This window comes from Cyrtonyx montezumae, unplaced genomic scaffold (genome assembly GCF_038088225.1).
Source record: "Cyrtonyx montezumae isolate F1298 unplaced genomic scaffold, pur_monq_1.0 scaffold_2, whole genome shotgun sequence".
In the NCBI taxonomy this organism is placed as follows: domain Eukaryota; kingdom Metazoa; phylum Chordata; class Aves; order Galliformes; family Odontophoridae; genus Cyrtonyx; species Cyrtonyx montezumae.
In genome coordinates, this window is record NW_027071936.1 from 66357443 (window position 1) to 66370517 (window position 13075).

The following is a 13075-nucleotide window of genomic DNA, read 5'->3' on the forward strand; positions in this document are numbered from 1 at the left end:
GCTAGGGATGATACAGTTTGTTTTTCAGGTATGCTGCTTGGTTAAAGAATGAATTTCTGAACAGAAGAGCAAAGCAGTGACCAATACACAGGAAATTCCAGAAAAGAAAGTGGAGTTACAGCATTTCCCTCAAACTTCAGAGTACAAAGCAAATAACATTTTACAGAGCTACAGATCAAACAGCGGGAAGTCAGGCCAAGCACTGACAGGCAACTTTTAAATGAAATTACTGTGCAGGGACAGCCAAGAAGTCTTTTGGCTGCAGGAAAGACAAGCAGCAGCTTCTTCAGAGACTTCTGATTGTAAGGATTAAGTACCTTGGACTGACAGCACACAGCGATCCATTAATCCCATCCACAACTTAGCATCTGGATTCAAAATCCTGTAACCATTTCAACCCCCTACTGTTCTGCATCTCCCTCAGCACCTGCATCTTTGAAGTGCTTCCTTGAGATTTACAGCAGGAGCTGAGGAACGTAGACATGCATATTGGAAACACTTATAGCAACCTCAGTCCTGAGAGACTGCTAGGAAAGTCTGATGGATGCAAGCACCGCAAGCAGTTCATCTCCTTTCCTAAAAACCCTTCCATTTATTCATTTTGACACCGAAGCAGTTGGGAGGACAGCTGAAGATGCTGGCCAGCCTTACCTTGAGTGGCTTAGGACCGTGTGGCATGTGCCCGTCGCTCATTGCTGAGGGCCTCTGATTCACCACTGTCAACAAGTGGCGTTGGTGGACTAAGGCTTCCTTGAACTCCTCCTCAGTTTTGGTTTCCAGCAGTTTCTGCCGAAAGGTTATATCTGAAAACATCGTGGCAAAAGTTCGGCCCACTTCCGTGGCTGTTTTGGTACTTTTCTGAATTAAAAAGAGAAAGAAAAACTTAGTAGTTGTTAAGCCCTACAGTATCCCAGCATTACTCCCACTGGGGTGGAAGGACACTGAAGGCTCCTGCAGGTTGGGGTGTCTAGATGTTGTTTCAGGCAGACAGATTACTGTGCATATAATCTCGATCAACTTATTTTCTGAGCACTAAAACTCAATTAGGTTGGCTTCTCTGCAGCAACACAAGCTTTCAGCTCAAGTAACTACTGGAATGGAGGAAAGCAGAGGAGAAAAGCAGCTGAGCACCCACAAGCAGCAGGGTCTATCCTCACCAAATACCTGGAAGGGACAGAAGGTCTGAAAAAATGAAAAAGGAGCATGCCTGATCAGTGTATTATTTCTGTGAGTCACAGATCTGGTCTTTGAGAGATCAGCTTTAATGGTATCTAAAGCCTGCTCTCCTGTTGCTCCAAGCACTTCAGAAATTAGGAAACAGTAAAGGAGACTGAGATCCTCATCCCCACACAAACCCACTAAATTCAGGCTCCGCAGACTGATCTGCTCAACAGCTTGCATACTTTGGTCAAGGCAGGCAAGATACCTACCAAGTTATGCAGAATCAGAGCTCCTTATGAACTTCTTGATGAAATACTTTTAACTCCCACATCTCTCAACTATATTCAACAGTCATAATGTAGCCTCTGCTAGAAATACCCAAACAACCTCCTTCTTTTAGACGTATTCCTAACTCCTTGCATTACTACAGGAAGTGGGAGTGAGCATGTGATTAATCTAAATCAGTTATAATGATTCATAACAAAGTAGATGAACAACTTCTTCATGAGCACAGCCAGGCAATTCAGTGCTGCTTAATGCAGAGGCATGGAAATGCAAGTGACATTAAGCTAGTCCCAGTCACTACTAACACTATACTTGCTTTGTCACTCAGGGAATCATTACAGTTGGAAATGACCTCTAAGATCCCCAAGCTCAACTCATCCCCACCGTGTCCCACTGAATACATCCACTCTGTGCCACATCACAGTTCCTGAACACCTCCAGGGATGGCGACCCCACCACTTCCCCAGGCAGACCATTCCAGTGTCTGACCACTCTTTCAGAGAAGAGCTTTTTCCTGATATCCATTCCTGTCCGTCTCCACTTAAGCCTACTACCTCTTGTTCTCACACTGCCCTACGAGCACTCACATCTTTCCATCCTACATATTAGAGAAAGACAAGGAACCGAGTTCCTCAGTACAACAAATGCTCACTTTCTGGGCTTTTTCTCCCTCTCCCCAAGCAAAACTCATTTAATCTGTTGATGTCAGCAGGTTAATTACTTTAACTGCTGTACCAGAAATGCGTACTAGAGCAGGCTAGTTACTTGGATTTAAAAGAAAGCACGTTGGCAACCGTGGCTTTGCTTGCCATCCCCTCCCTTTCCTTAATTTCATGCTGTTTATTGGAATTGCAGACTTTCAGGATACGAGCAGACACAGAGCAGTTTGTTTGGCACTTTGCACGGAGTTGGCTAGAGATAAGCTAACTGCCATGCATTAGAAGATCAATGCAATTGTGAGCAGGTTCAGTTTTTGCCTGCTGTTTCTCATAGGGAACGCCAATATGTTTTCAGCCTGCTGGCTTTGAGATCTATGCCAGAAGCACTGAACTGCTCAGTTGGGAAAGACCTGCCAGAAATAAGGAAACACCAGTATTTCAATTTAAACAAAGGTGATGGTGGATGTGCAGGAGACGGACCAGACCAGAAGGTCCCAGGGTCACTCAGATAGCATTGAAGGGCAGGAAGCTGAATCTGGATTTGTCCTGTTCCACACAAGGTCCCAAACCTCCCCAGTACCTCCCAGGAGCACAGACCTAGTAACCCCAAGGTGTGAACAGCTAGCTTAAGCATGCAAAGGTCTTTAGCTTTGAACCTTTCAATCATTAGTTCATAGGACACACCAATTTGATTAGGCCAGTGCTTTCTAAGAAGGGAAGATGTTGATTCCCAATTGACCTTGATGCCTTCCCCCAATACTGCAATAAATGAGCACGTTAACAGGTTATTAGTTCAGCATGTCTGTAGCAGAGAACCACTAAGTACACTCGAGCAAACTTTAACCTTGCTATTTCAAGGTATCAAAGCCAAGAACACACTTCTCAGAACACCTCAGCATAAGCTGACTTCCCACAGCACTCCTCCTACTCCTCACTGTTACAATAAACAGTCTGGGCAACAGCATGCAAAACCTCAGACTTTTTTTTTTAGTCCCTTTTGCCTTAAAAATAAAGATTGTCATTAACTGTATAGAAAGAGACATAGAAAAACAAATGATCTTGGGAAGATCCCCTTAAGTAACAAAACAAAGAGCAATAGCTGAATATCATGAAGATGATCAGAGGGCTGAAGCACCTCCCCCCCGTGAGGACAGGCTGAGAGAGCTGGAGCTCAACAGCCTGGAGAAGAAAAGGCCTGGATGAACTTTCTAGCAGTCTTCCAGTACCTAAAAGGCTTACAGAAAAGCTGGGGAGACACATTTTGTAAGGACAGGTAGCAAAAGGACAAGGGGAAATGGCAGGGGGGTTGGACTAGATGACCTCTAGAGGTCCCTTCCAACCCCTCCAATTCTGTGTGAAATAGTTTTAAACTGGAAGATGGGAGGTTTACACTAGGCATTAGGAAGAAATTTTTTATTGTGAGGGTGGTGAGGCACAGGGACATGTTGTCCAGTGAGGTTGTAAATGCCCCCTCCCTGGAGGGGTTCAAAGTCAAGCTGGATGGGGCTGTGAGCAACCTGGTCTAAAGGGGGGGAATCCCTGCTGTATAGCAGGGGATTAGAACCAGGTGATCTTAGAGTGGTTTAGGTTGGAAAGGACCTTTGTGATTCTACGAATACTCACCATTTTAGGAGGTGCCAGGACTAATATCACAAATCTGACTTCACAGGAGTTCTCACCCCAGTTCTGAGGCCTCTCAAGGCGACTGATGCAAACATGACGTCGCTGAAGGGACTTTATAGTGCAACTGTGGAGAAAGGTGACATAGTTATACACAACAATATAAAAAATGCTGTCCACAATTCTCCCTATTCCATCTGCTTTCTAACAATCAAAAATATTAAAAAGATAGCAATGTACCTCTTACTTACAGTGCTACAGAAACTCTTGCAAAGCAGCCCTCAACATCTAACACCTACATTAAACCAATGCAGTTCACACCTAATCTGATCCAATTTTATAAAATGCTTTTTAGAAAAGGCATGACAGATGCTTCCACCCCTTTCACCTTGGGCAGGTCTGTTCCAATTGCTTTTCCTCTTTGCTCAGAGGTGTTATTCTCCTACGAACTGTACCAAGCCAGTTTTTAAGTTACCACCAGTCTAGACTGCAACACTCCTGTTTTAAATGAAGGCTCATACTACTTCCCAGTTCTTCTAGAAGGCACAGTGAGATGTATCTATCAACAATGAAGTATGATTTCCCACCTCAGAGTGACTTTCTTTCTGGTTTAAAGCCACTCACATTGCTTGTCCCATTTGATTTGTCCAGCAAGAACATATCACAGTCTTTAAACCATCTTCCCTCTTATTTCTCTGCCGTTAAACTAGCCCATCTTTCCTTTTAAGAGATATTCTAATGCTCTCACATCCGTATGGTCATTCCCAGTAGTGGCAGTTGAAGATCTTTGGCTGGAGATTCACTAGCTAGAAGAATATTGCATTCTTCCTCAAGTTCATAACTTGCATACCAAATCAGCCCACCAAATATCTCCTTAATGAATTTACTTCCAATCTGTCATCAGGAAGTCAAGCCACCTATGCAGATTTGTCTCACAAAGGTACTTGCCCTAAAGCAACCCAATAGATTCCCTGTAGTCACATGGGTTATGACTATTAGGACAGTATTTCATACTTTCTGCTTACCCTTTACTGAGGCCCCTTGACCTTTTCCTACTCAAATCATTTGAAGCAGCCTTGGGAGAGGAGGGGAGTGGGTGGGAATTAAAAAATCCAAACAGGTCCCAACATCAAGAATAAGTTCCTTTCAAAGTCACTGAAATAGAGCACAAGCTATCCTTCCCACTAGGTCTGCAGTTCAAAGGCTGCAGTTAGTCTCTAGCATACTTCAGAATTGCAGCAATCCTTACCCTCCTTCTCAAAGGAAGAAATAAACACAAACACTAGTTTTCACAAGTAAACCAAAGCCCTCAGTAGCAATCTTGCTACAGCTCAACAGCATACAAGATTACCTATCTCTCTAAGGGTATCTAAGAGCTTTCCTAGCAACCACCCCAAAATTTTGCATTCCTCTCAGAAGTCTGATATTTCCTTACGTAGAGGGACTGGGAGAGCAGACAATAAGACTGTTCATGCAGTGTTGGAATATTTAACGCTGAGAAGCCTGTTGCCATCATCTATTTTTATCTTGAACAGTTTTATCTACAAATCTGGACTTTAAGACTTCTCACACAAGATAGATTCTTCCAATGCTTCTGCAAAGAGGTCTGCTGTCACTGACACATGCATCCTAGCCCGCTTACATCAGTCAGACTGGGTGTGGATCACTGACCTAATGGTCAACTTCAGGATACAAGTAGTCAGTAACACCTGTACAAAACAAGCTACGTTGGTTTAGTAAAAGTAAACCAGAGGCAAAATTATATACAGGATAAAAGGTGCCTTAAATTGCAGCAAAGGAGGTTCAAGTTAAATATTAAGAAAGAATTTTTCTTGGGAAGAATGGTCAGGCATTAGAACAGGCTGCCCAGGGAAATGGCAGTGAGACCATCTTGGAGGTGTTCAAGAACAATGGAGATGTGGCACTTGGGGACATGGTTGGGATGGGTTGGGTGGGGTTGGACTTGATCTCCAACCTCAGTGATTCTATAAGATCAGAATCAGTGCTACCTAACTGAAATCCAGCTGTTTCTTTGTCTAGCACTTACTGCTCCCACTTTGTTTTAATTCTGCAAATCAGATAAAATGACCCCACACTGAAACCATTTCAAGAACTCTGGAAACACTCGTAAAGAAAATAAAGGAAGTCTATTTGGTTCAAGTGGAGTTACCCTAAGCTGTGCAAATCTGCAAGTAAAACTGTGCAGTTCAGACTGAAATAGAGTCACTTGAAACATTTCCTTCGAGTAGCTCTTGAGTAAATTTCCACTTAAAAAGAAAGCTATCGGGATGGTAAACAGCCAAAGCTCCTCCAGAAGCCTGAAGACTGACAAGACATTTTCAGCTGACTAAATCGAGTATGGTTTGGCCAAAGCCTCCAAGTTCCTTTTCAGATTGGGTTGAGCTAAATGTGATTCTCCTTTGGTTTGGCCAGCAAGCAGAAAAACCCATTTTCTACCCATTATTACTCACATAAGGAAACACTTGGTTATGATTTAAAGAGATGCCAGGTTGCATTCTCAGCAGTTTTATCATTATTCTAATAATTGAGCTCATAATAAAAAAGCCATTTGAATTATAGCACAAATTCCTGCTTTACTGTCCTCCTCCTTCCAGGCTGCATATCTTGCAGTGTCCAGCATGGGACTTGGATGGTGAGAACTGGCAGCACTCCACTAAAATCACCAGCAAAGTCACACATGCCATAGTTCTGCCCCGTGCCCAAGATGTTATCAGATTAATAACATCTCTCAGAGAAGTCATAAAACAGGTCAAAGTATGGAGACCAGAGAGAAACAGAAAAACATCTTTAAACTGGGCAAGAAAGGAAGTCATTTTACAAAGAAATTATCCCCTGCAGTAAGAAAAATGCCCAGTAGAGGTAATCAGCTAGCCAACCTTTTCCTGTCCCAGTGCAGAACAATGATGACACTGCTTGTTCTCATCCACTGCAAATAAATCATCTGCAAAGCAGCTCCAGGCACAGGGCTTTCAGAAAGCAGAATTTACAAGCAAGGAATTAAGCTGCAACCAGCAGGCAAGCTCACCAGCAGTTGGACACTAGGATGGTTTGGAAGTACAGAGCAAAAAAAATCACTCCAGGATGAGTATTATTTCTGAGCGACAAATGTACTGTGCTCCAGAAAGACACACTGCCTCTGGTAGTTCATCTCTAGAGGAGTTAGGAGAAAGCATTTCCTATAGGACAATACAGCCCTTCCTCCTTGAACACGCTTGTAGGCACTAAGATCTACTGTCCTTCCCACCAATGGTTCTCCTTCAAGACTCAAAACTCCCAACGAAGATCTTCAATTTGACAAATCCCTTCCACAATGCAGCATGTGCAGGAGTTTTGACTCTAACATGCCAGTGAGGGCAGCTATAGGTACATCAAAAGTCCCTGCTTTGAACCCAAGCAGCATTTAACGGTGACTGCTGTAAAGTTTGGAGGAAAGGCTCTCGTTTCCACAACTGCAAGTTCTGCAGACATCTGTCTAACAGTTTTTAATTATTATTTTTTGAACAGCTGAACTGTTCAACAGCTGCCTTGTTTGATATCCAAAATAACCTCAAGCTGCTAAGCTTTGAGGGGCTACGTGGTATTTTGAGAACTACCTTCTTCGTATGAATTTTTGCAGTGGGGGTTATCTAAGAATAAACAATTTTATAGCAACAAGGGACACAAGCCATTGTGTCTTCAGTTGCAGGGAGGCTTCTTTCCCTCCTTCATCTGTTCAAACAGCTCTAGTAAATCATATGAATGCGCTGAAATTAAGTCCTTCACTAATCCACATGCCAAATGAAACCAAACTCCAATCCAATCAAAGGAAATAAGCCTTCAATTACTCAAAACAGACTACAGAGCAGCCCGGATTCAATTCTGGAAAGCAGAAATTATATTCACCTCCTGGCAATTAGAGTATGGAGCCTAGAGGTGGTACTGCCTGAGGAGTTCCCCTCTGCTCAGGCAGTGTTTGTTCAGTAGCCCATCAGTTGGTGCTGCTCATGGAGGATATCAGGGAGAAAGACACCAGCACTTAACTGGCAGTGACTTCAGTATGTTTAGAATTACGGATTCTGCATCACATCCCAGGAAACAAAAACATCAGGCATTCACATCCCCACTTGTCACATGGTAAAAGTAGGGCTTGATAAGACTTGGTTGTGATTAAAGCCACTTTTCCATACAGTCTCTGCTGAAAAATGAAGCTATCCTTTGGCTTTTTGAGCCATCAAGTTTGGCAAGACTAAACCAATAGCTCTTATATTGGCTTCTTCCCCACCTAGATGTACAAAGCATCCAGTTTACCCCTTCCAGACTCTGGGTCATGGTGTATCCACCCAGTTTCTAGGAAAATCAGAGCTTCTTCCCAGCAGTATGTGTAGCTACTGCAGTCACAGCTTATGGGAAGAGTATCAGTGTCTCCACAAGCACCTACTAAAAGCAGAGCTTCCTCATGTCAAATGACCAATTAAACATGATTGATAGGGCACTGGGCAGCTTAACCAAGTGCCTCATTTAGTGGCTGGCCTCCCTGAGCAGAGAAGAGTTGGAACCAGATCTCTGAGTTCCCTTCCAACTCAAGCCATTCTATGATTTTATGATACACAAATACTCAGCAATCTTCACTTCTCTGCAGGTGAGCATCGCTTGGCAGTTGGGCACACAGCCCTGCACTGCTCACAGCATTTTAACGAAGGAATGTCAAGGTTTCCATGTGCACCCTGGCTATGGCTTTGGTGAGATCAGATACAGGTAATTCTTCAGATAAATAAAATCTCTGAAGTCTACTGTGAATCAGAAATCAGTTCTTCTCTCTGAGCTGCTCCTCCTCATTAATATAATATTATGAGGACTCAAATTCATTACATTTGCTAGGAAGAAAAAGTTAAGGTGCACAGAAAACAGCAGAGCTCATTTAAATCTGTATGCTTTGTTAAATTTAAGAGCAGTAAAAACCAGTAGAAATCTATCTTAAAGGTTCTTCTCACTCAAAAAAACCATCAACAAATTCCTTTTACTTCAGAGTTTTCAAAGTTGTTTTGCAATCTGACTTCAAAAAAAAATGTAGGGTCTAAAAATACTCTCAATCCATTGCACAATAGCTACAGCAGCAATACAGTGCAATAATTACATAATTACAGTTAATAACTCATCACTGCTTTCTCACCACTTTCTTCTCCCTCTTCAGAGTAACAAAAGGAAGAAACGAGGAAGTTTTGCACAAGACACCTTCAGGCTGTAAGCTTGTTTCTCAGATCATGGCTTGCCATGGAAGCCAGCATTACTCACATAGATATATTCAAATTTTTGGCTCACTTTCTACAGAAAAGCTGAAGCTACTCTTCTCAGCTTTGTGTATATCATCACAGCATTTGTATTATCACAGCATTTGTATTGTGACCTCTGCAAGTGCTTTGTTATTAAGTTGGTACTCTCTAAAGCTTTACACAGAGCCACGTCACATGCCATGGTAGGAACTCCCACCTCTGCTCTCCCTAAAGTAGCATGCAGGTTCTCTATCACATCTGTGGTACGCAAGCAGGGAGAAAAAACCGCTCAGAAGCCCTCTATATTGAAGCACAGAAAGACAGTTTTTGCCATATGAACTCATCTCACTTGTGCAAACTGCTCTGTGCATCCCTGGGATAAGAGTAGGAGCTGACAGCAGCACACACAGCACAGACATTATCCGACTGACTTACTTCATAGGACAGACCTCTGACATCCAGGAGATCGCTCTTCCAAGATTTCAAATTCAAAGCAACAACAACAAAAAGTCCATTTCCAAGGCAGAGTACTCTTTTTTTCTCCCCCTACTATGAACAGGAACACTGCTAGGAGAAGGAAAGCTATCGTGACAGCTGTACTACCAAACCATTTTGCTACAATGCATGTCTGTGCTCTGTGAGAGCCTATAGGCACCTATACAATATAGGTTAACCCCATTCCCAGATAAATGACTGTGAGATCTCGTGACAACTTGACTGGAGAACACATGAATACAGAAACTGATTCAAATTAGATTGCTTCAGTTAGCTCAGTGACTCAGGTTCTGGCATCTCTCCATGAAGGGACAGCTTGGCTCACCCAACATGCTTGATTTTGGGACAATGATTTCAAAACCAAGCAACCCAGCTTCAGTCAAGTGGAAACCAGGGTGAAGTCATCTCTGCTCCTAAATCCCAAGTAACAAAGCCCTCACTGCTCTATGGGGCTGCTCCAACATCCAACAGCATTGAGAGTGTCTGAATTAATTGCCAGACAACAATCAGTGTCTGAATAGTGTCTGCAATTCTGACTTCAATTTCTAGCTACAAGGTTTTGATGTTTGCAAAAAGCTTAGGAAACCTTTCAGTAGAAGGCCTCAGTCTTTGGCAGTCAAAGCAGACCACGATCAAGTTCACTTATCCTTTTTTCAAGAGCTCCTAATTAACAACTGCAGTAATTAGAATCTCTGGGCTCTGAATTTTTTCAGCATTGTTCGTTAACCCTAGATGTAGACAGCATCCAGCAATGTAATGCCTTGTAGAGGCTATGGTCATCTCTGCCCAGGCTGCTGCTTGCCATTCATTTCCAAAAGAGCCCAATGCTCAGAGAGCCCATACGGTCAGAGAAGGCATCACCACCTCAACTTACAAGAGATGTATTCTCAACTGCTATTCCTCCTTGCAGCAGGAAGATTTGCATGTTTTGAGCAACCCGTATGTATTCTGATTATCAACAGCCCAGGTACTTACATGATACAGAGCCAGGACTGCTGATACTGCACCCCTGTGACCGTCGCCGTGACCCCTTGAATTGTATCTGATAAGAGGTGAACTAGGGGAGAAGAAAAGAAATGTTACAAGCTTGTTCATATTTGTATGCAACTACAAATTACATTTCCTTTCAATCTGAAGCTAAATGCTAATACCAAGCATATTTAGCTGCATACTGGATAGATGCAAGGACTGGGGATGACAATAGGAAGAAGGGGAAACATTTGAATTGATGCCTTTGAATTCTGCCTTAAACTATTTGCAGCTTGAAGAGGCAGCTGTTTTCTCCCTCTAACATCACTCTACCACAATATTAAATTATTTGAGTAGCATTATTCAACACACACAGGACTAGAAGAGGCTTCATCTGCCAACTCCCATGCCCTCTCTCTCCCCTCTTTGTAATCATTGTTCTTTCAAATCATTTTATGGCACTGCTTAGTGTTTCTATATCAGCAGAAAGCCTAAACTCAAGATACAAATGCAAAGCTCTAAGACAGGCAGCAAGAAGTAACCAAAGCATGAACATGCTTACTACATGCTCAGGACTTGACATATCTGTTAAACAAATTCACTCAGGCTGTGACAGTTACATTTGAGGTGCGATGTACATGTTTGTATATTCATTCCTGTTGGCTCTGAAACGTCATGGATGCCTACAGAGAAACAATGCTTAGTTAAGTTTCTTTTCATCTTGGGCTAAAAGGCAGTGTTTTAGGCTATGCAAGGTGACACTTAAGCCAATGTTTTTAAGTCTACCCCACTTTTGAGTTTCTAGAGAGGACCAAGGAGCCTCTTGCTCCTTTTACTGAGCTCAACCTTCTCCAAAAGAACTGCTAATTCAACACAGATCCTCAACCTGTGTGAATTCGGATGGAGAATCACAAGGCAAAGAAGCCACTTCTCAAGGGACACCAGAAAGCATCTCTCAGAGAACATCTGACACTTTTTAAACAACAATCACTCCTAATGCAATTGTCCAACTGACAGGGAATACCAATGCTGGAAACTTCTCCCCCAGGAGAACATTAGTACATCTCATCTAAATGAAACAGTGACAAGACCCTGCTTAAACAAAACTTTGGAGATGAGGCCCTTCAGCCTAGGAGACCAAATAACCCCCAGCATTGCATGCAACATGCAAATTTGGGGAGCATGCATTAGTGAGTGGTCAACACACCACCCACGAAAAGGGTGACTAACAACAGTTATTGGGAAACTAATCAAGTATTGATTACCATTCCCTTCTCGCGGGGTCCCTGAATCCGTGAATAAAGTGCTCATGATTTTTTCGAAGTTACAGCTTGGCTCTGTGTTCTCGGGGTCTTCAGCAAAATGTTTCAGCATCTCCCGAAGAACATCATCCAAAGAAGTGGCCGTTTCATCAAGAATGATGCTGGCTCTGGCCAAGAACCCATCCAAGTCTCTGTGGGCTCTGACTTCTTCCTCAAAATTCTTTAATTTCAGGTACTGTATTAAAAAGGAGGTCAGAGTATTAGACAGCTGTACACAACACCAGACAAAGGATTATAGGTTTGTAGTTTACAAGACAACAGGTTTTTCTGATATCACTGCCAACAAACCAATGATTTTAGAATCACTCTTCTCAGGTCACATTGTATTAGTAGCTTCATTTTTTTAATACTGTTAATTCATCAGAAAGCAATTTTGAGGCTTATGCTAATTGAGTCACCATGAGTGATTGCCTAGTCCCAGTTTATACCCTGATGTTGAATGTAGTCACGAAAAAAAATAAATAAACCAATTTTATTTCCTAAGATAAAAGGCAGCATGCTTATGGTAGCAACTTAAACCTTCTTTTGGTTTAAAAAATTCAACACATTTGCAATGACACGGGCAAAGCTGCCATTAACTCCCAGCTCAGCAGAGTGAAGAACTGCTAGCATGCCTCTCTGGACATCCTAGGTCAGCTCTTCCCATAGAGCCATCTCTCCTTGTCCTCCTAGTTCAGGAGCTTGAAGAGGGAGATGTGGGAATCCTGTACAGCCCAATGTCTTACACTTTCTAAACTCTTACTGTTCCTACTCACAAGGAAGTTTTCTTCCTCTCTGCATAACACTTAGCTTTGAATCAGTGAGCGAGAGGTGGAAAAAACAGGTGACAAGAAGGCCAGTAGTGTCTCTGATGAGTCTGTTTGCTGCCCCAGTCAGGCTTGTAGATAGAAGAAACAAGCACGCTGTATTACAGAAACTCAATTCCTTTCTTCATTTGTCAGGTATGACATTTGTTAATTGAATTATCAAACTAAAGATTTGTTGTTCTCATTTCACAGTTCTCAGAAATCCACACACGCAGTTAGCACACTCTGTGGTGAGTCAAGGACTGACAGTCCTGTCCTCTCCTTCAACAGCTTGAGGTAAAACAAGGAAACAGGACTTGCATTTCATTATATGGATCTTCCATCCCACAGGAAGCCAGAGAAGACCAGGAGGCTGAGGACTGGATTTTAAAGATGCATTTAAACCTACAGCTCCCCTGTGACTCAGTAAGATGTAAACCCCAAGCTGCTTTAATAAAACTGAAACCATGCTGCCTCCACAACAAAGACCTTGGCACGTTGTCCCCATG

The 13075-nt window shown here is 42.6% G+C and overlaps 1 protein-coding gene across 2 annotated transcripts in view; it reads right to left on the reverse strand.

The window, feature by feature from the left end:
- Positions 1-13075, reverse strand: part of SLC4A11 (solute carrier family 4 member 11) — an 86936-nt gene that overhangs the window by 32730 nt on the left and 41131 nt on the right. The window contains exons 5-9 of one of the 2 annotated variants that reach the window (XM_065735987.1): positions 11725-11956; positions 11080-11142; positions 10466-10547; positions 3729-3852; positions 652-858 (exon numbers count right to left, since the gene is read on the reverse strand). In XM_065735987.1, coding sequence (XP_065592059.1) covers positions 652-858; positions 3729-3852; positions 10466-10547; positions 11080-11142; positions 11725-11956 — 708 coding nt within the window. The remainder of the gene's footprint in view (positions 1-651; positions 859-3728; positions 3853-10465; positions 10548-11079; positions 11143-11724; positions 11957-13075) is intronic. The other variant, XM_065735988.1, reaches the window with a different exon arrangement.